We start from the raw sequence: 19408 nt of genomic DNA, 5'->3' as shown, positions 1-19408 counted from the left end.
ATTGAGAGGATATTAGTTAATGGATAACGTATAGATATAATAAAAATATTAAAACCAATCCGTCACCTTTTTATTTAAAATATGAACTGAGATATAAAGAATTGAGAAATCAATGACAAAGAAGTTAATAAATATAAATCATCATTTATACAATGTTTTTTTTTTTGTTTTTTTAATATACTCGGTAATTTAATAAGGGTGATGGATACTGGTGATACACAATGTAACAGTTATAGTTTGTTGTTTGTGTAAGATCAAAAACTCTCATTGCTTTTAATAACAATTGGTTAATTGCTGTAAGACGAAAAGTTTACCATTAATTATAAATTATAAAATAATGATACTTATTGATGTTTTTATTGATAATCCCTATCCATTGTTATCAGTTTTCATTTGATGCTACTCTAAAAGTGTTGACATTGTCTTTATTTCGCTGATACTAAAAATTCATCATCACAACTCCGTGATAGTTATATCTTTTTTTTCTTTTCCGGTTTTTAGCATACCTCGTCTCATACATAATGACATTACTAAATATTAATTACAACAATTATCAGCTTTTATTCATACCTAAAATTGAAAACTTCTCATTAGTAATTTCTAATTAGCCTTCTAATTATAAATTTATACAGTTACTACTGTACCTGTCTTACATAGAATTGTGTGTTATTACCAGTTTGGAGCATTATATTCAATATGTATATTCTAATATTACAAATTATTAATTAGTAAATTATGCATGGAAAACTGTCGTTTTCACTAAGAACTTTTCATTGGTGGTTATTTAGTCTTATCTTTCACTTCTGTTTATGTATTATTAATTATCATGGGAATATATAACCTAAAACAGAATAATCTAGAAAAATTATTCCGCTGACTAAATTTTGGTAAATTCATTTGCTTATTGCCTTTGAGTTTTAAATTGCCATTTACGTTAAAAATGGTGCACAGTTTGAATTCTTGTACGCTTGCGCAATAGGAAAAAACATGGTAGAAGGAGTAAAGAATCAGTGGTAGGGAGCCTGACAGCATTGAAGCAACTAAGGACCTCTTTTCTCAGTTCGACAATTTACAAGTGTGAATATGGTGTATTAGAGACGTTGGAACAAGGATTATTGACTCTGTTGTTGTTCAATTGAAAAACAGTTGTATTTTAAAATAAACAACTTGTTAAACATCGTATAACTAAGTATTTATTGTTCCTGATAAATAATATAATTAATATTTAGTAAGCCAACATGAAAAAACAAATTCTTATGGAACGTCTGAAACGTCTTCATGATTATCGTCAAGAGCTTGTTAATGAAGAAGAAACGCTAAAAAAACTTCTTTCTCAATTACAAGAGCAAGTTCATGTACTTCAGGTATAACGAAATTTCAAAATGATGAATAGTTAATAGTTATACGAGAAATAATCAATCAATTCCGTAATTAATAATAGCAATATCAGTCAAATAACATTGGATTTATTTCAGGTTGAACAGTTTCATTTAGCAGGACTTCTGAGAAACACTGATGATAATAGCTCAGAGCCAGAAGAAGAAGAAGATCCATTACGTATTGAAGAATTAGATCTTAAAGTGCCAACAACACACACTATTGATGATTCAGAAGAAGAGGAAGAACAGGATTAAATAAAAAAACATTTTTTATATATTTAAGTAATTATTATAAATTATATTATAAATTATCAATAATTGTAAATAATAACTCATACATAACCTAAATATACATAAATTTTAATTACATACTCTTGTACATGAACAGAAATCCTATAGACTATTTAAATTTGTTTAAATTTTAAAAATCAATAAGTGAAACCGAATTAACTATAAATATATAATTAGAATTAATCTTTTGATTAGCTTAAATTACGATGGATATCCTTGTGGAGGTCCTAATTGTGAAGGATCATTAGGATCTAATATTCTTGGTTTAAATTCATCAGCAGCTAAACGTGTAAGTAAAATTCCTATTCCTTCAATGAGTGCTAATAAGGTACCACCAATAACTGCACTTCCTGCCATAGCAGGGAGTCCATTTCTAGCTGCTAGAATACCACCAGTAGCTGCACCACTGATTATTGAATTCCAAGGATCTTCTTTTTGTCTGAAGTGTACTAGAGTACAGTCGATTGTAGAGAACATGCTACCCCAAACAGCAAAGTTACCAGCAATGATCGGTGATCTTTGTTTTATAGCCATTAAACTACCAACAAATCGTCTGTTAACACCACTTGGAGCATTAAGAAATCCTTTTATACTTTGGAAAACTGCTCCTCCAATTGCACCCATTGTAAAGGCACCTCCACAGTCGTCAACGATTCTCCAAGGACATGGTTCTCTCGAATATTCATCCATGATTTATCTAAAATTATCCAATAATTAGTTCAACAGCATATTATTTAAAACTATAATTTATTTATGAAAAAATCCTTATAAAACCTAAAACTGATGCAATTTGAATTATAAATGTCGATATAAGGAATTAAAGTGATAATTGAATTTTGCTATTCTTTGTAAAATTAATTTTTTATCAAAATTTATTCAAAGTAATGAAATAAAAATCCAATGCAACTAATACATAATTAATTACAAGTAGCAAGGTTATGTTTGGTGTTGACTTGAAAAGTTTAATTTTATTTGAAAGTAAACACAGATTTACAAGAAACAATAGTAAAAATGGTAGAAGATACTACATTGTTTTGAATGCACATGCACTCTATAATGATTAATAAGTTGAAAATATTTACGTTTATTTTATATCACACACTTTTGGTAAAGGTCAGAAGGAAAGAGAGAAAAAACGAATTCGAAACCACGTGATAATTATCTCTACAGTCGGACTAATCGAAAAATATTCCAATGGTGACACCTATGAAGGTTAGTTTTAATTATAATAATACCGAGTATTGATAAAATTTTTTATTAGAATTTCGATAATTCTGTTTAGTAACTACGGTGATGTAATTTTTTCTAAATTCAATTTATCTAATAAAATAATAAATATGATTTATACCTATTTTACAAATAAAAAAGAGATTCAATTTTTAAAAACTCTTGTTGAGTACATTTGAGTTGTCATTGATATTTCGGTGAGATATCACAATTCCAATAAAAATACAGTGATATTTTTCCTACTTGTTTCATTGCGCATGGCCCTTATTATACATACTCTCTTTTACTTATTCTAAATATTTCTCTATACTTTTTCAAGCAACCTAGATCGAGGAATAATTATCACCAACGTTAATGGATATAATTAATTAATGTGTATAGATATGACTTCATGTAAGGATAAGTGGGTCAGAAGATTTTTTATTACTGAAACAAGCCTTCACAAAACTGGTTTTACTATTTACAAAGTTACATCTTTGGTAAGTTTTCTCATAATAATATTAAAAATATTTTATTTCTGATAATAACATTTATTTTTATTTGTTAAAGATATTTTTGAAGAATTCTCCAGATACTGCTTCCTCTGTATCAGTGTGGAAACGCTACAGTGATTTTAAAAATCTTTATAAATCTCTTTATGCAGTGTACAAAAATTCATCGATAAAAGAACCTTTTCCAAAATTTGCCAAGTCTAAATATTTCGGAAGATTCGATAAAAAAGTGGTTGAAGAACGTCGTGAATGTGCTAATAAGTTTTTAGAATTTATTGCAAAGTATTCTATTCTGTACACTCATGATATATTTATTAAATTCTTTGAAACTAGTCTAGATAGTCAAAAAGCTGATAGTCAATCAGTTAGCCCTGATTTATTCGACGAAGACCCTGACCACAATGTGTCTGATATAGTTAATGTTAATGACTTGAGCATTTCTAATGGTGAATTAGATCAAATAGAGGTCTGCAGTCAATCAGATGACAATAGTATTGTTGTGACATCAGCTGACAATTCAAGTGATAATAATATTAAATTTAATACATCAATTATATCTTATGGACTCAATAATATTTTGGAAGAGTATCATGGAAATATAAAGAAACAAGAGAATTCCTTAGCACCGAGCAACTCACAAGTACTAAACATGACATTGAAGGATTTTAATCATTATGTGATCATTGCAGCTGCTCATATAAACGCCGGCCATAAACATGAACACTTAGAGGAGTATAAGGAGGCTTATGTTCAATATAAACTTGGTATTATGCAGCTTCAACATTGTGTGAATAGTGATCCAGACCTTAATAGGCAAAAGAGGGTTTTAGATAATGTTTCTAAGTATGTTAAAAAAATAGACGAAATCTACAAAAAATATTTAAATAGTGATGTTTCTATGTTTATGAAACCCCCAATTGAATTAAAAAAATATAAAATTCTAAAAATCATGGGATCAACAACAATACTTGTTAGAGATACAGAAGAAAATGTTGAAAGAATTGTCAAAACTGTAGCTAAACCTGCAGGTTGTATAAAAGGTGTAAATAATTATATTCTATATCCAAAGGTGCCAATGATGGTTCAGCTTCATGCATTTATTGAAACAGAGACAACTATTTTTTTTATACTCGAGTATATTAAAGGTCAAAAATTATGGGATATAATAACGAGTGATGGCACTGATAAACTAGATCATGATACTCCAAAAAATGAATCTTTAGAAACTACTCCAAATAAATTAGAAGAACATTTTGAGCAAGAAGAAAGCAGTAATGGAGTTCATAATGGTCAACATGATCATGACTTATCAATAAACCAGTTATTAGATAAAGCTAAAAAATTATTGATATCCGTTGATGTTACATTAAAACAAAGTGATTCCATGACAAATAAATTAAATGAACTTGGAAATACTTCCAAGAGTTATGATCAAAAGAGTGATAGTCATAGCACAAAAAATAGTGAATTAAGTGATCTTTTATTAGCACATGGATTGGCAGATAATTCAAGTGTACAAAAAATGGGCATTTCCAAAGATTTAGAAACTTTTGATAGTAGTCAAGCTTTAACGTTTGATGATATTGTAAATTATATTGACGATCAAGATGTAAATACAAGTGAAATAAAAAATAATTATATATTCGATGACGAAGAATATTGGAGTATACCCGAGAATATGATTAGACGATGGGCTATTCAATTACTTCAAATCCTTGAAGCTTTACATGAACAAAATATTGTACTTATGAATTTACGTCCTGATAATTTATTAATTGATCAAGATAATTGTGTTAGACTGAATTGTATTATCCCCCAGCAAGGCTACGAATTTATTGATTGTCATATACCTTACACGGCACCTGAACTTTACATGTATATATCACCTATTTCTGTCGATCCAGCTGCTGATGTTTGGAGTTATGGAATAATTTTATATGAATTATTAACTGGAATAGTAAGTTATAACAAGATAAATTATTTTTAACATAGAATTTTATTTATAAATATTAATTGTTTATTACAGAAATTCAGTGAAGAGGATTCATATATAATTTATTCACAATCTGTTATCAGTATTCCATGTAGAGTATCAGAGAATGCCAGATCTTTATTAACTGACATCCTGAAACTTAATCCTGAAGAAAGGCCAAGTATTGCAGAAATAAAAAAACATCCTTTTTTCGAGTCACCTGATTGATTCAATAAATTATATGGAAAACTAGAGATTAGGTTTTTGCTTTCAATTGACGTAGGATTTTGTAATCTACGATATATTTCCAAAGATTAAAAAAAATAATTATAGTTAAAGTTTATGAATAATTGTTGAAGATGTCCAAATTATAATGATCAAAGTATAATTATTGATGCATTTAATTATAACCGTTGGAAAACTTGTCTTGAATTTTTATTTAATGAAATGAATATAGACTGTTATTTATTTAATTCAATTTGTAGTATAAGAAAATTACACTCTAGTGGTATAAATTTTTTTCATGGCTATAATGATCATTATTTAACAATTTAAATGAATACATGAAAAATTATTAGCATTTCAAATCGTTGATATTTTTAGTTTAACTTGAAAACAATTTTGTTATAATATATCTGTTAAATTCTTCAATATCATATTTATCTACAATTTGGTTTGACATTTGGTAATGACAATTCAGTAATGTGGTATTGAAATGAATGCATTTCTGATATATTTGTATTAATACTTTTTTTGAGACCTTTATTTATGAAATAAATTATTTAAATCTAGTTTTAAGTGTACTTATTTTTTCTAACAATTATATTGAATAACATGGATTCCTATTTTTATCTACAAATTTTATGAACAATTGTAAAATAAAAAAAAAATCATACTGGTATGATGTAATTTATTTTAGCATATAATCGTATCATTTGTATGCACTTGCAAAATCAATTTGAAGTTGGCGCGGTAATGCATACAAACCTCTAGTGCAATGGAGTGTATTTACTTTGTTATTGTTGGCAGCACCTGTTTCAACTATAACCCTTCTTACCAAAACCGTTCTTTTGTAAATATTTGTAGTGACTGTTGATTGTTTACAGTGATTTATTTACTCCATTTCAACAATTATTTAATACACATTTCGAATTCTATCTTGTTCCAATAATTGATCTAATATCAGTTTTTCTATGATATATTTTTTTAAATTTTATTAAAGTTATTTCAATGCCATGAAAATCATAGTTTTTATAAACATAAATTCTGCATCAAACAAAATTTTATAAATATCTATTATTCATTTATTTTTTGTAATATTTAATATTTGAGTAATTTTACTTTAATGCATCATGACTCCAGGTATGTATGATTTATTAATTTAAAAGAAATTTGATTATTACCAGTTATAAAATAATTTATTTTTATTCATCAAAAGCTTGCCATTATTGCATTACAATAGTTTACCGGTTACTTTATAAGTCTAAATGAATTTTTTTTTCGAATTCAGTATAAATATGAAAATCATAGCTGAAGCTTTACTAAATTATTTAAAAATTTCTTTGAGATAAATATGTAAATAAATTTTTTAAAAATTAATTTTTTCAAAATAAAAAAATGTATTTATTGATAATAATGATTTTATTTTAATAAATTATAATTCTTGTAGTAATTTATGTTTTATTTCAGATTACAATAAGCAAGAATGTCCGACCACATTAGAAAGTATTATCACAGCTATAAAAAAATACAATGGCATTCGGTATCCCTTTTATCGAACAGCAGCAAAAGTGCAAATCTTACATCAAAAGCTGTATAGTAAGTATTTTAATTTTTTTTTTTATAAACTATTATTTATTGTCAAATTAATTTTTTTTTTTTAGTGCAATATGTATCACTCGAATTTGTTATTGGAGTATTTGAGAGACATAAATTATCAGTCACAGAAAATTCAGTCACGTTAGATAGATCAGAGGTAGAAGACGTCGTATTTGATATTTATTATGCAGCACAGAAGAATGCAAATGCCACATTTGATTTGAATGCATCTACGGAATTAGCTGTTAATGTTTTATTACATGTGTTCGATAAGTGAGTATACTTTTGTTATAAATAGTTGTAGATGAAGTTTTACCTTTATAATCAAAAACGTTTTCCAAAAAGTTTCCTTACTAGACCATAGTTCCGGTAAGGGTCACAACAACTCGTTACCTTTATCACATTTTATCCTACAACTTATAATTTCCTTGTTCATAGAAATTCTCATTCTTTCTTACAAACCTTGTATTAATTTTTATTCTAAAATCGATAAAATAATTAAGATATGATTTTATTCTCATTAATTATGGATCAATTTCTTTACAGCAAAGACAAAGTATCTGTATTCTCTACAAAAGTTTTATTGACTTTATTAAGCTGTGGTAGTTTACACGACAAATATGAATATTTATACAAACTGTTGGCAGATCACAATGCATGTTTATCTAAATCATCTTTACATTTATTGTTAATGAATATCTGCAAAGTAACTGAATTTCTAGGAGAAAGTGTAGCTTATGGCAGTCATCTTGTCCAATCAACAATTGACAGTTGTTTTGCAGAATCACAAGGTTGTCTGGGCATTAGTAAAGTAGAGTTAAGAATGTGGTTAATGCGAGATCCACCTTTACTCGCATGGATTTCAACATTTAATCGATTAAAATTAGCAGAAAATGTCGTTCACAATATAAAGTGTTCTTCATGTAAAACAACGCCAGTACGTGGACCACGATTTTCATGCATGAGATGTGTGAGATATCATCAATGCCAAACTTGCTTCTTCTTTGCAAAAACTTCACATAAACACAAAATAAAGCACCCAGTAAAAGAATACTGTGCAGAGACATCCATCAAAACTGCAACAAAGCCAATAGTAAGTCTTTTTAAAAATAAATTGAAATTATGTCCAATTCAAACAACACAACAGATTGAGACATCACTATCGGATACAATATTTTATTCGAGTGACAAAGAGAATACTTTTGACACAATATCTGAAATAAATACAGCTGTAAAAAGAAAAGTAAAAAGCGATCCTCATAAAGAACTTTCAAGTATAATTAATCATCTGGAAGAAGAAAATAAACAACTTCAAGCGGAATTGAAAGAAATTTGTGGTAGCAGAGCAGAACGATTGCAGCAGCATCGAAAAACTGTTGAAGCACAGCTGCAACGACTCAAGATATTAAAGGTATGAATTATTCGAATAATTGCTCTTTTTGCTTGAATAAAATTTTCATTCATTTAAGAGAGATTAAATTAATGTTCCCATTAATTGTAGAAATGCTTATTTCATGGAAAACGATCTTCTTTTCCACAAACGATGAGATGTGTTCAAAGTACACCTTTGATTGCGCCATTGCACCAAATGCCATCAGAATCGCGATTTCTACCACTGCCAGAATTTCAATTGAGTCCTATTAATCATCGTAGAAATACTTCACAAGATTCAATTAAAATAAATGGGAATGATTCTGATCCACCAATGGAAACTAGAAGCATAAACCACATCCAAAGATCACCGGTAGTTTTACCATCATCACCACAAATCGAATTGAGTACCTGGATTGGAGGTATCTTTTCTACTATTAATTATTTATCAAAATATTTAATTCGAATAATTTAAAAAATATCAATGTAATTTACTTTACCAGGTAATCGAACGAATATTGACTTTGATGAAGGTCGATTCTCACAATGGCTGGATCCTAATTCTGAGAATACAAGACAATTTAAACAATCAGAATCACGACAGAATATTATGAAGTATCATGATGATTCTAATCTTGATTTTTCCCGAGATAATACACCGTCTTCTCTTCAACGTCCTGATAGACATTCACAGCATAGCAGTCTTCAGAATATTCAAGGAGATTTAAATGACATTTTAAATCGACTTCAGCACATGGTTGCTAACGAGTGTTTGTTGGAAGGTAAGAGAAAGGTTAATAACTGCAATAGTTTTATGACACGATTATTTTTTCCGAAAAGACGTCATTACGTCGAATTAAATAACTTTAGATTACTTAACAGTATGTAGAACTTATAATTTCATGAATTTGAATAAGTAATTAGTTTTATAAAAAACTTGTCATGAGTGACCGTATTCTGTCGTGGTCAAACTCATTCTGTTCTTTGGATTGATTCTCCGTCGCTACGTTGAGCCATTGCGGTCTTTCATCCATTGTTAATCTAGGTCATTAATATTAAATATCACACTCACATTTAATTTTACGTATCAATTCACCAATTACATCATAGACTTCTGAAAGTAAAACGTCACAACTTTTATCACTTTCTTTACTTCCTATAATATCGCGTGATTCTTTACGTCTGTAGTAAGTATTTCTATTTATTTCTTTATCTACATAAACAATGACAAATTACTACAATTCATTCATCAAATTTCATTCATAAAAATTTTTTCATTTGAATCATTAAAATATAATGATTGATTATGAATGAGTTAGCAAACATTATTTATGATTAAGTTTTTAACTGACTTTATTGAATAATTTTTTTAGAGTCTTTGAGTGCAAGTGAAAATTGTGAATTAAAACGTGCTGCCACCCAAATGGAAGGTCTTTTGACAGACTTATTGGAAGACATGGAGTCTCAAAAATGCAGATTGGCAACAGTTGTTTGAAATATTTTTAAAAAATGATTTATAAATTATACGAATTTTAAGGATTTTTTATATCTTTAATAAAATATTAAAAATACTTGATTGTTTTGATCACTATTTTTCCAGTCCATTTATTAAAATGTCAATTAAATTGTTTATTTATTCTTTAGAATAAATTACTTCTTTAATATGGAGAAAAATGCATGAAAATATCTATTTTAAGTTTAATGGATTTTTAAATTGAGCAATAAAACTCTCAATGAATAATGATAAATTGATCATCTTTTCAATTTCCTCATGAATGAAAGAATCAACAATGTAACACACCCAAGAAAAATAAGAATAATTATCTAATTTAAGAATGGCGGGTAATACCCGATAATTGAGGAAATGAAAACCGAGACTTAGAGTCTCCATCGTATGATTATTTAATCCTAACATTTTCTCCTGTAAACAATTTTAGTCTCATTACTTTCTGAACAATTGGAATCGATCGATGTGTTCTTTTATCAAATACTTTCTCAAAAGTTCTATTATTGTATCAATTGATAGAACATATGGGGTTTTATGCTTTCATATTACAACAATCAAACGTAAATGTACACAAAACCACAAGAGCTTTTTTCCTTTTGGATTTAATCGCAATTTGATGACAAAAATTTCACAATTCAATCACATACGATCTTTCAATATCATTCGCAGTTCTTGACGTCAAAGTAATATCCTCATTTCCTCTTTTTATTTCCTCGTGAATTTAATTGATTAATTTAACATTTAACGATGATAAGATCTACAATTAACGTATCTGTATAATTATAATTAAAAATAAAATGACAGTAATAAGATAGTACAAAGTCATATACTTAAGCAAAAGCTAGTAGCCATGCATGCAGTCCTGTTGATAAGAGAATGGTCAGTTCTGACGTTCATGCTGACAGTTTATTAATATATATTTAAATGAACATCTTAACAATAATAATAATATTAATAACATATAAATATGATTGATTAGTAAATGGATTATCTATGGAATACATAAAAATAGAAAGGCACGGGGATTTTTGATTCGCAGAAGGAAAGAAGTTCTTTGACGTCAGTACCAATGATCATGACGTTGAAGAAGGCTTAAATTATGACGTAATGACAGGTTTTACTGACAGGATTTGTGTGACTTCTGGTTTTGTAGTTATACTAGATTGCAACTTAAGGGGGGTTACTATATACACGTGCTACAATAAGCTTCAGGATAAAAAATTCACTAAGGAACGTTCGAAATTCAGTCATTCCCTTGGTTCTGATAGGAACAGTTCTCCTGATTTTATACTACTTTTATACAGTTTTGTCAATTAATTTATAATACATGGATCTACTTTATATATCCAAAACCAAAATCCATACTTTAATTGTGATAATACTCAGCCTATTGCTGATGGTGCAGGAGATCAAATCTCGTTCATTGGGGAGACCTACAAGTGATAATTATTCAAATATACATTCAATCATGAGACACGTAAATATGAGGCATTTGCGATCAAGGATCCATTCACATTCAAATTCACCGATGGACCATCTACTCTATCATAATCATCATTTGCTGAAGAAGCGAAATGACGAAGGAGTTAAGTACGCCACAATCAACGATAGGGATCAGAAAGCTCTACAACATCTAGAGAGTAATGATAATAAGAAGTTTGAAGTTTTGGTAAAAGACGCACAAAACAGCTCCTTGTGTAATTATACTGTGACTCCTTTGAAGAATCTGGAGGATTACGAAGTGCCTAAAGGCTTGGTTGACATCACCTGCAACAGCAGAGGATCCAGATGTCAAGAGAGTGGGACTTATTGTTGTATTCAAACATACACTAAAATTCATGTCATCGTTAAGAATGGAGGTAAAAAGAAGCCTATCAGAATTAACACTGGATGCGTTTGTGCTCAATTACTTGGAGATCTTGAGAAGAAGCAATTACACCCTGATACAACATTATGAGAATTGATCACTAGTATTTAGAATAAGTTAAGATTAAAATATTTATTGAATATGAACATACCACCGATGAAAAAGAACACTGCCAAAATAATCTTTTTTATACACTAATTTATAAGCTATCATTATTGATATCATTGTACTTCTTATTTATTCCATTTTTCATCTCGTAACTTATTTATTAATTTATTTATATTCTATAAATTAGGATATCGTTTGTACTTTTTTACAATATGAACTGGAAACGGTGATAATATTTTAATACTGTATTTATATTTTTTTATAACAATAATCATTGTAATAAAATTTTTTATACCTTCAAATATTTGTTTCTTTATTACATTTCACTCAAGCATTATTATTATTATTATTATTTAAGACAATTTGATATTTATGAATATTCTTAATTTAATAAAATATAATATTATTGTGTAAATGTACACTGAAAATTAGTAGAGTTACTGAAAAGATTGAAAGCAAAAATATAATTTGGTAGTTATTTCAATTTTGTTTCAGTAAAGAATTAGTAAAAAATATTGATCAAGCTACATATAATTAAAATTTATTAGATTGTTTAAAGTTTTAATTATTTTAAATTCTAAAATTTTTCTGAAATATTATAGTATCAGGTCCACAAACGTGAAATCCATAGAAAAATTCTGTTTTACATTACAGACTGCATCACTTACATTTTATGATTCAAAAAAGACATGTTTACAGATAGAAAAAAAATGTGATATTCAAATGATTAAATACAATAAATTGTAATGAATTTTTTGAAAATATCTATAGAATTTTTTGAAATTTGTTAAACTCAATTATTTCTTAGGTGGCAGTGTAATACGTAGTTAATCAATACTTGCAAAGTGTGTACAGTATCTTTCGGTCATGTATTCATTGAAAAAATAAAAATGTTTCATGAAGCTTTTACACGGTTTGATACACCGATAATCGAAGCAAAGTATTTATTTCTTGACATAATAAAGCTTTATGAAAAAAAGTGAATAAACAAAAACAATTTTTTTCAGTGTTCATTCACTTAAATGATGTTATAAGTACTAAAACTTTTTAAACAAATTGATATTTAATGGCATGTGATTGAAAATTGCTTAGATATGATAGTAAAGAATGAATGTACTTTATTGAGTTAATGTGGCAGTCAAATATGATGATTGAATTCATAAGGTAAGCAAATTATATAGATGCATAATGCCTTTGTATCCATATTTAGTATTAACAAAGATAGATAGCGTGAATATATTTACAGTTTTTCTGTAAATATATTCATTCTTCTCATTTTAATGCTGAAGATGTTATTTTTAGATAATTACTTCTATCAGAACATCTGCAATTTTATAAAAGTTGAATATTTTATAATAAATTTGCATAATTATACAATGCATTGCGTTGGCGTAAAACAGATCATTATTATTCCATCATGATGATAAAAAATGAGATGAATTTGATCAACAAAATTACCTGACTTTCATCATATAAAAATTCATATGATACTTATATTCTTTTATAAAAACAAATCTTGTTTATAATTAAATTTTACCAAATAGAAATATTCTTTGTGCTCCATAATATAATTGGAGTAAAAACAATGTAAATAATAATCAATTGAAATTTTATGATATACTCAAATACACTTTGTTTCATGAATTAATCAATAGTTGTTAAAATATTTGATAAATTATTTTTAAATATGGGAATATAAATAGATGAATTAATGTAAATGATATATTTATATGTAGATCTTTAAGACGGACTATGACGGAAATGCGACGACCTGCAGAAAGTGAAGATTGTTTAGAATGTTCAGGGCCACCACCAATTTTTGAGCTACCACCTCCACCTCGTCCAGCGTTTCTTGATGAAGCCACATTCTGTTCAGAGCTACCTTTAGCTGAACTTGAAGATTGTAGTACTATTTCCGTAAGCACAAAGCATTTTAAATACCTAAATAGTACAAAAAAATATAACATTAGTTATATTATAATATAAATAGCTCTTGATAAAGTAAAATTTCTGGTAGGTTTGATATTTGAGTAGAAATATTCAGGATATAAAATTAAATATTTTTTTTTATTTAATAAATGTTAAAGAAATTTTTAGAATATCTTTTATAATTGTAACATAAGATAAATTTTCTTTCATAAAATATTGTATAACATTTATGTTTCCTTACAGTTAATTGGTGTACCATATCATAATACTCCTACAGTGCAAAATGAAGCACTCATAATTATATACGTCATTGTTTCACTTTTCGTCACTACTACAATTTTCGTTGCATCATGGAAGTAAGTTGAATGTGCTAACAATGAATATGTTGTTTAGCTGTAAAAATTCTTTGTTTCCTAGTAAAAGTTCCTCATTTAGAGGAATTACATATCATAATAAGGAAACGATAAAAAAATTAATTAGATGCGTAGATATTTCAATTAATTTTTTGATATCTAAATTCCATTTTTCATTGGTTTTTCCTGGATTCTTTTAAAAATTTCCCCATCAATTTTTTCAAGCATTTTTCTTCTTTTTTATCCTTAACAATTTTTTTTGCTGAAAAAAGCATTATGTCAAATGTGATTTAAATAATACAGATTTGTGTTATTTTATTTCTGTCCTCACTAATAATTTTATTCACTTTTTTATTTGATGTATTGATTTATCTTTCTTTTGATTTATTTGCTTCAGATTTTTTACACGACCATGGGTGCATACATTTCGATTCGCACGCATCTGGCAAAATCTTCTACACTACTGTCACTTGTCAACCGATGATCCTGCAGGGAGATTAATTCATGCATCTCTGAAAGAGCCTAATATAATAAGAAGAGATTTTGTTGCTCAACAGGCTCCTCATGGATGTCGTTCAACTGTTCGGCATACCCATGCTGCAATACTTTCTAATAATGTGCAATCTGATATATCTCCTGAACCTGCAGAACAAATGTATGATGCATGTAGACGTTCTATTCTTGAGAATGATCAAAATTCCTATGAAGCAAAATCATCTAGAAGATCACAAACTGATTCTGAACATGTAATCATGCTTTTAAATGTTGCAGCGCAATTAACGAATAAAAGACCACGATTCCTTTAACTTAAATGCTGACATGGTTTTTTCAATAAACAATAAATAAATTTTTTATATGCTTTCAAATGACTTAAAATGATAAACTCCATCAGATAGGAGCATTTTATGTAAGATAAAATTTTTATTATTAGACTAATGTTTTTGATATTTAAAAAATTACTTTTTAATGAATATTGTTGTTTGAATATTTTTTTTATTTATTTTGATAATTAAATGTTAAAACATGATCTCAATTATTAATTTATTAATATACAATTTAAATAAATATCTAAAACATTTTTAATACTGTGAAAAAATTAATTACCTTATAATAAAATTATCATGTAAATTACTTTAATAAGCAAGAAAAAAAAAATTATCTTAAAATAAGAATATGAAAGAAGAATTATATTTATTCAATAATTTACAGGATTTTGATAATTGATATTAAAAATTAAATAAAACATTACGCTTTTTTAAGAGTATCAATTATGAATATACTGCCTTGATAAGACTTATATCTTTGTATTATATTGTCATACCAAAGTTAATGGAATAATTTTTAAAAAGAGACATTTAATAATTTTACAAAAATTTTGTAGTTTACCATAGATATTAATAACAATTAAGAAATTAAATTCTCAAACATTTGTCATAATTTTTGGTGTTAATAAAAAATTGATCAATTTGTTTTAAATCATGTTGATATCGTATCTCGCAAAATAAATAAATAAATCAAGATATCTCAATTGTTATTTTATTTTGACGATCAACTGAAAAAAATATAAAAATAATTTTGAAAATTCAAAAATCTTTTTTTTATCTGTAAATATAACAAATATTCTTAAAAAATGATTTTATAACAATATTTAGAAAATAGAAAGAAATATGTATTATAACACTTACCTATTACATTGAGGATTCTCTCGAAAAAAATTATATCAACATTCTTCTTCATCTGAACAATATATAAATACCATCTGCTTCAGTAGCGTTTGAACAATGGCAACAGGAATTCAAGCCACTTGCAAAAAAATTAGTGTATATATATCAAGTAGTTTCTAACCTCATCGAATTTTTTCAAAGTCTCAATACAATACAGTTATATAAATTTATTAGTTTTCTTCTTGTTGTGTTGAAAGAATACACATGATATACATTTATTATAGATTCAGTCTGATAATATATTTTACATAAATAAAACTAAAACTAAAATCAGTAGGATATTTCATTATTAATAATAATAATAATACTCAGTCTTATCTACAGTAAAATTATAAAAAGATGTACATATCTGTCGGTATTGACATCAAAATGACTAATCTGATTGAAATAAAGTCTTGGTAGCGTAAAAAAGGTGAGTTAAACTCTACTCGTTGTTAGAAGCAAGCTTTATAAGCATTGTATTATAAGAATAGGGCACATTCCTGAAGGCCTGTGCAAGTAAGATAGACTTAAATTTCACTTTAATTACTTTATTATCGTGGCTAACTGTATAAGTTATTATAATTAAATTTAGCAATCTTAATGATGCCATGGTGCTAATGTAGTCTTTGAGTTAATGATCTGCATGATAATATTTATAATTGAAATAACATCGGATTCTTGATAAAGAAACTGACATATTAAACTACCTAACAATGAGTACAACAAATCCTATGAATTTCCGAACTTTATATACTAATTACACAACATTAATATTCATAAAGAAGTAACATCAACTTCCACTGATCACTAAGCTTGCAATATGTGTGATAAAGTACGTTTACTATTTTTCGAATAAGAAAGAAGAATAATACTACTTTAGGGAGATTATGTTAATATAATACTTATTAAAAATTCCTTAAATCTACTTGCTGTGTCAAATACCTAATTTTTATTCATAATGACTAGTACTGAAATTATAATCAGTAAATAAATCATTTTTGATGATTACTAGAATCAATAAACTTTCCACGTTATATAAATCTAAGAGATAGTACTTTTTTTTTAATGTTTTTGACGTGACGTATAATATTGTGTTTGCTTATTGCGAAAATATAAAATCAGCTGAATGATGAGAATGGTCTGAATTTCGATGTTTGTCTTTACGATGATTTGCTCGTGTGGTACTGCTTCGTATACCATTGGTATATGTGGTTGCACCACTAGACGTATTATGACTATAACCGCTGTCACTTCCAAAACTACTGTCAGGTTGACTTTGATAAAGCCCACGAGATGAAGGATCTTTTGACATGAAATAAACAGGTTGTGCGTATCTATTATCATTGTAAGATAATTTATCAATTGTTTGAGAATATGTTTCTGAATAATCACTTCCAACTTGAGTATAAATAGGAGCCATATTGTCTGAATTAAATCCAAAATATTTGGAACCGTAATGAGGATATTTATCGTAATGGTCCATTGTTGACATTTTGTGATGTTTTTCTCTATTTGTTTTAGTGTGACTTGAATAATGGTGTAAAGGACCTAAAACTGGAACACTTTCATATGGATTTTCATCATCTTTGTGAATTGATTGCATAGTTGGAGCAGATGGCAAAAAATATGGCAGTTTATGAGCTAATGTTGTTGCGGATTTGCTTGCTTCATTGGCATTTGAATTATTCTTTGATCCAACAATACCTAAATATTGGAAAATTCATATTAAACTGTGAATAACTTTATTCATATAAAATTGTTTAAGTGGATAAGCAGTGTATTTCAATAGGTAAGCCAAATCTATTTTTACTAACAAAAAAAAGCAGACGATTTATCTATACTTTTTGTAAGACTTTTTTATCAATAATTGGACAGCAGGTAATTCCAAAGCAATTTTCCCAATGGTTTTTATAGGATAATGTGTAAGGAAATATCTACTGTGTAAGGAAAGTGCTATTTACCTGCAACATTAGGATAAAAGTGAAGTAGAGCATCTAGGAGCATTCCTTCATGGAACTCACCAACATCGTGACTTTTATTGTTTTTTCGTTCATCTAAGCTCCTTGGACTTCTACCTCTGCGATCTCTTGATGATTTATTGGTTACATTAGGACATGTACCCCACGATCTTGGTGTTATAGACAATGTAAGCATTCTTGATTCTGAAGGTTCACCTACTGATAGCTCATCTTCAGCAAATTCATCTTCACTTCCTGATTTTAAATTAATCGATAATCGATGATGGTGTGAATACTTTTGAGGATTTACTTCTCCTTCGTCATCAGTATTCAAATGATTGTCACCTGGAACAAATCATAATTATTTATTTAACTTGGTGATATATATATTTCTATTGATCGAATAGAAATAAAGTATTGGTATTTTTAATCATAGTCTATATTTAAAATTACCATTACATAATTCTTCATAAACTGGATTGTAAAGATCTTGTGATCCATACAGATCTGGTCCAGGACTGCTACAAGTAAAACTTCCTCGATCGATGCTCTTCTCCTTATTGACATCAATCATCTACAGTGAAGATATATAAATTGTACTTTCATTAAAAGTATAGTGATGAGAAAAATTTTTAAGCACAAAGCAGCCGATTTTCATTCTAATAAAAAATATCCGATTCTTGTTAATCTTATTGAATTTTATTTTAAGGGATGAAATTGAGATTTATAAAACCTTTTTTTTTTTTTTTATTAAAAAATTCTCATTGTCATTCTTATTGATACTTTAAATAATAACAGCCACATTGCTCATTATAAAGTTATTTATTCTAATAAAAATAAATATTGATTAAATTCATGTTTAGTACCGTGAATATAGTTATATTTTATTATTTGTTAAATTCTAGTAGTCTATAATAATTTAATGATTAGAATACACGTTCATATTGAATATTACACTCTTTATATATACACAACGTGAGTTTTTGTGAAGGAAACTTATACTGTATGTTTGTTGCTATCATATAACTTTATGTTTATCTGTGTAGAAGGATATTCCAATATTTAAATTAATTCTTAAATCTAAAGGATACCTTATGGAAAGTAATGTTCCTACATAGTTTACAGTGGATAATGTTTGCTACTCATGATTAAGTTTACTCTGAAATATTTAAAACCTTTACAATTAAATTGTAATTAATGTCTTATTATTCTTCTAAAAGATAAAACTCGTAAAATTCTTTTTTTTTAGAGTCATTTTTTATTTTTAATAAATGTAATATTTATTTTTATGCTTATGCTAGAAGTATTCAAGTTCTGAAATAATTAATACTGATCAATAATGTGATGTGAGTTAGATTCATACTTTGTATTTTCTTCTTTTTATTTCATTTAATTAGAAGTTATAGAAAAATAGATAATACAATCTAGTAA

General features: G+C 27.4%; 5 protein-coding genes and 1 long non-coding RNA gene across 14 annotated transcripts in view; 4 read left to right on the top strand and 2 right to left on the bottom strand.

Annotated features, from left to right (window-relative positions):
- The first annotated feature begins 1060 nt into the window (after positions 1-1060).
- Positions 1061-1727, top strand: LOC118073219 (uncharacterized). The gene is made up of 2 exons (XM_035093592.1): positions 1061-1364; positions 1476-1727. The coding sequence occupies exons 1-2, from the start codon at positions 1239-1241 to the stop codon at positions 1632-1634; spliced, it is 285 nt and encodes a 94-aa protein (XP_034949483.1). The 5' UTR covers positions 1061-1238; the 3' UTR covers positions 1635-1727.
- On the bottom strand, positions 1708-2843 carry LOC118073217 (mitochondrial import inner membrane translocase subunit Tim17-B-like). 3 transcript variants are annotated; one of them, XM_035093591.1, is made up of 2 exons: positions 2445-2572; positions 1708-2367 (listed from the first exon to the last, which is right to left on the bottom strand). In XM_035093591.1, the coding sequence occupies exon 2, from the start codon at positions 2358-2360 to the stop codon at positions 1872-1874; it is 489 nt and encodes a 162-aa protein (XP_034949482.1). In that variant the 5' UTR covers positions 2361-2367; positions 2445-2572; the 3' UTR covers positions 1708-1871. The 3 variants fall into 3 exon arrangements, with proteins under 3 accessions (XP_034949482.1, XP_034949481.1, XP_034949479.1); XM_035093590.1 differs by lacking the exon at positions 2445-2572 and adding an exon at positions 2773-2809 and having other exon boundaries at positions 1709-2367; XM_035093588.1 differs by lacking the exon at positions 2445-2572 and adding an exon at positions 2753-2843 and having other exon boundaries at positions 1713-2367.
- Positions 2844-2943: 100 nt separating this feature from the next.
- Positions 2944-5874, top strand: LOC118073212 (ribosomal protein S6 kinase delta-1). Of its 3 annotated transcripts, none has more exons than XM_035093576.1 (4): positions 2944-3094; positions 3279-3376; positions 3447-5345; positions 5415-5874. In XM_035093576.1, exons 2-4 carry the CDS (start codon positions 3281-3283, stop codon positions 5586-5588), a joined length of 2169 nt encoding a protein of 722 aa, XP_034949467.1. In that variant the 5' UTR covers positions 2944-3094; positions 3279-3280; the 3' UTR covers positions 5589-5874. The 3 variants fall into 3 exon arrangements, with proteins under 3 accessions (XP_034949467.1, XP_034949466.1, XP_034949465.1); XM_035093575.1 differs by having other exon boundaries at positions 3217-3376; XM_035093574.1 differs by having other exon boundaries at positions 2944-3376.
- Positions 5875-6433: 559 nt separating this feature from the next.
- LOC118073213 (dystrophin-like) lies at positions 6434-13905 on the top strand. 2 transcript variants are annotated; one of them, XM_035093578.1, is made up of 7 exons: positions 6434-6722; positions 7050-7178; positions 7244-7451; positions 7725-8589; positions 8680-8971; positions 9053-9331; positions 13768-13905. In XM_035093578.1, exons 1-7 carry the CDS (start codon positions 6713-6715, stop codon positions 13773-13775), a joined length of 1791 nt encoding a protein of 596 aa, XP_034949469.1. In that variant the 5' UTR covers positions 6434-6712; the 3' UTR covers positions 13776-13905. The 2 variants fall into 2 exon arrangements, with proteins under 2 accessions (XP_034949469.1, XP_034949468.1); XM_035093577.1 differs by lacking the exon at positions 13768-13905 and adding an exon at positions 9923-10120.
- A 755-nt stretch (positions 13906-14660) lies between these two features.
- The window catches only part of pxb, an 8178-nt gene continuing 3430 nt past the window's right edge, over positions 14661-19408 (bottom strand). The window contains exons 5-8 of one of the 4 annotated variants that reach the window (XR_004691081.1): positions 18431-18551; positions 18041-18322; positions 15999-17723; positions 14661-14955 (exon numbers count right to left, since the gene is read on the bottom strand). Coding sequence is in view for 2 of the 4 variants with exons in the window: in XM_035093579.1 (XP_034949470.1) it covers positions 17119-17723; positions 17981-18322; positions 18431-18551 (1068 nt within the window). In the remaining 2 variants the exon portion in view is untranslated. Of the gene's footprint in view, positions 14956-15998; positions 17724-17980; positions 18323-18430; positions 18552-19408 lie in introns of those variants that run through there. The other 3 variants (XR_004691080.1, XM_035093579.1, XM_035093580.1) reach the window with 3 other exon arrangements.
- LOC118073220 (uncharacterized) overlaps positions 16362-19408 on the top strand; it is a 26504-nt gene continuing 23457 nt past the window's right edge. Inside the window, exons 1-2 of the long non-coding RNA XR_004691082.1 lie at positions 16362-16449; positions 17541-17808. This is a non-coding gene — a long non-coding RNA (uncharacterized lncRNA). The remainder of the gene's footprint in view (positions 16450-17540; positions 17809-19408) is intronic.

The sequence above is a fragment of the Chelonus insularis genome, unplaced genomic scaffold (genome assembly GCF_013357705.1).
Source record: "Chelonus insularis isolate UGA/USDA-ARS -01 unplaced genomic scaffold, ASM1335770v1 scaffold_277_pilon, whole genome shotgun sequence".
In the NCBI taxonomy this organism is placed as follows: Eukaryota; Metazoa; Arthropoda; class Insecta; order Hymenoptera; family Braconidae; genus Chelonus; species Chelonus insularis.
Note: the sequence above shows the minus strand (reverse complement) of the source record. Positions and strands in the feature narration are given on the sequence as shown.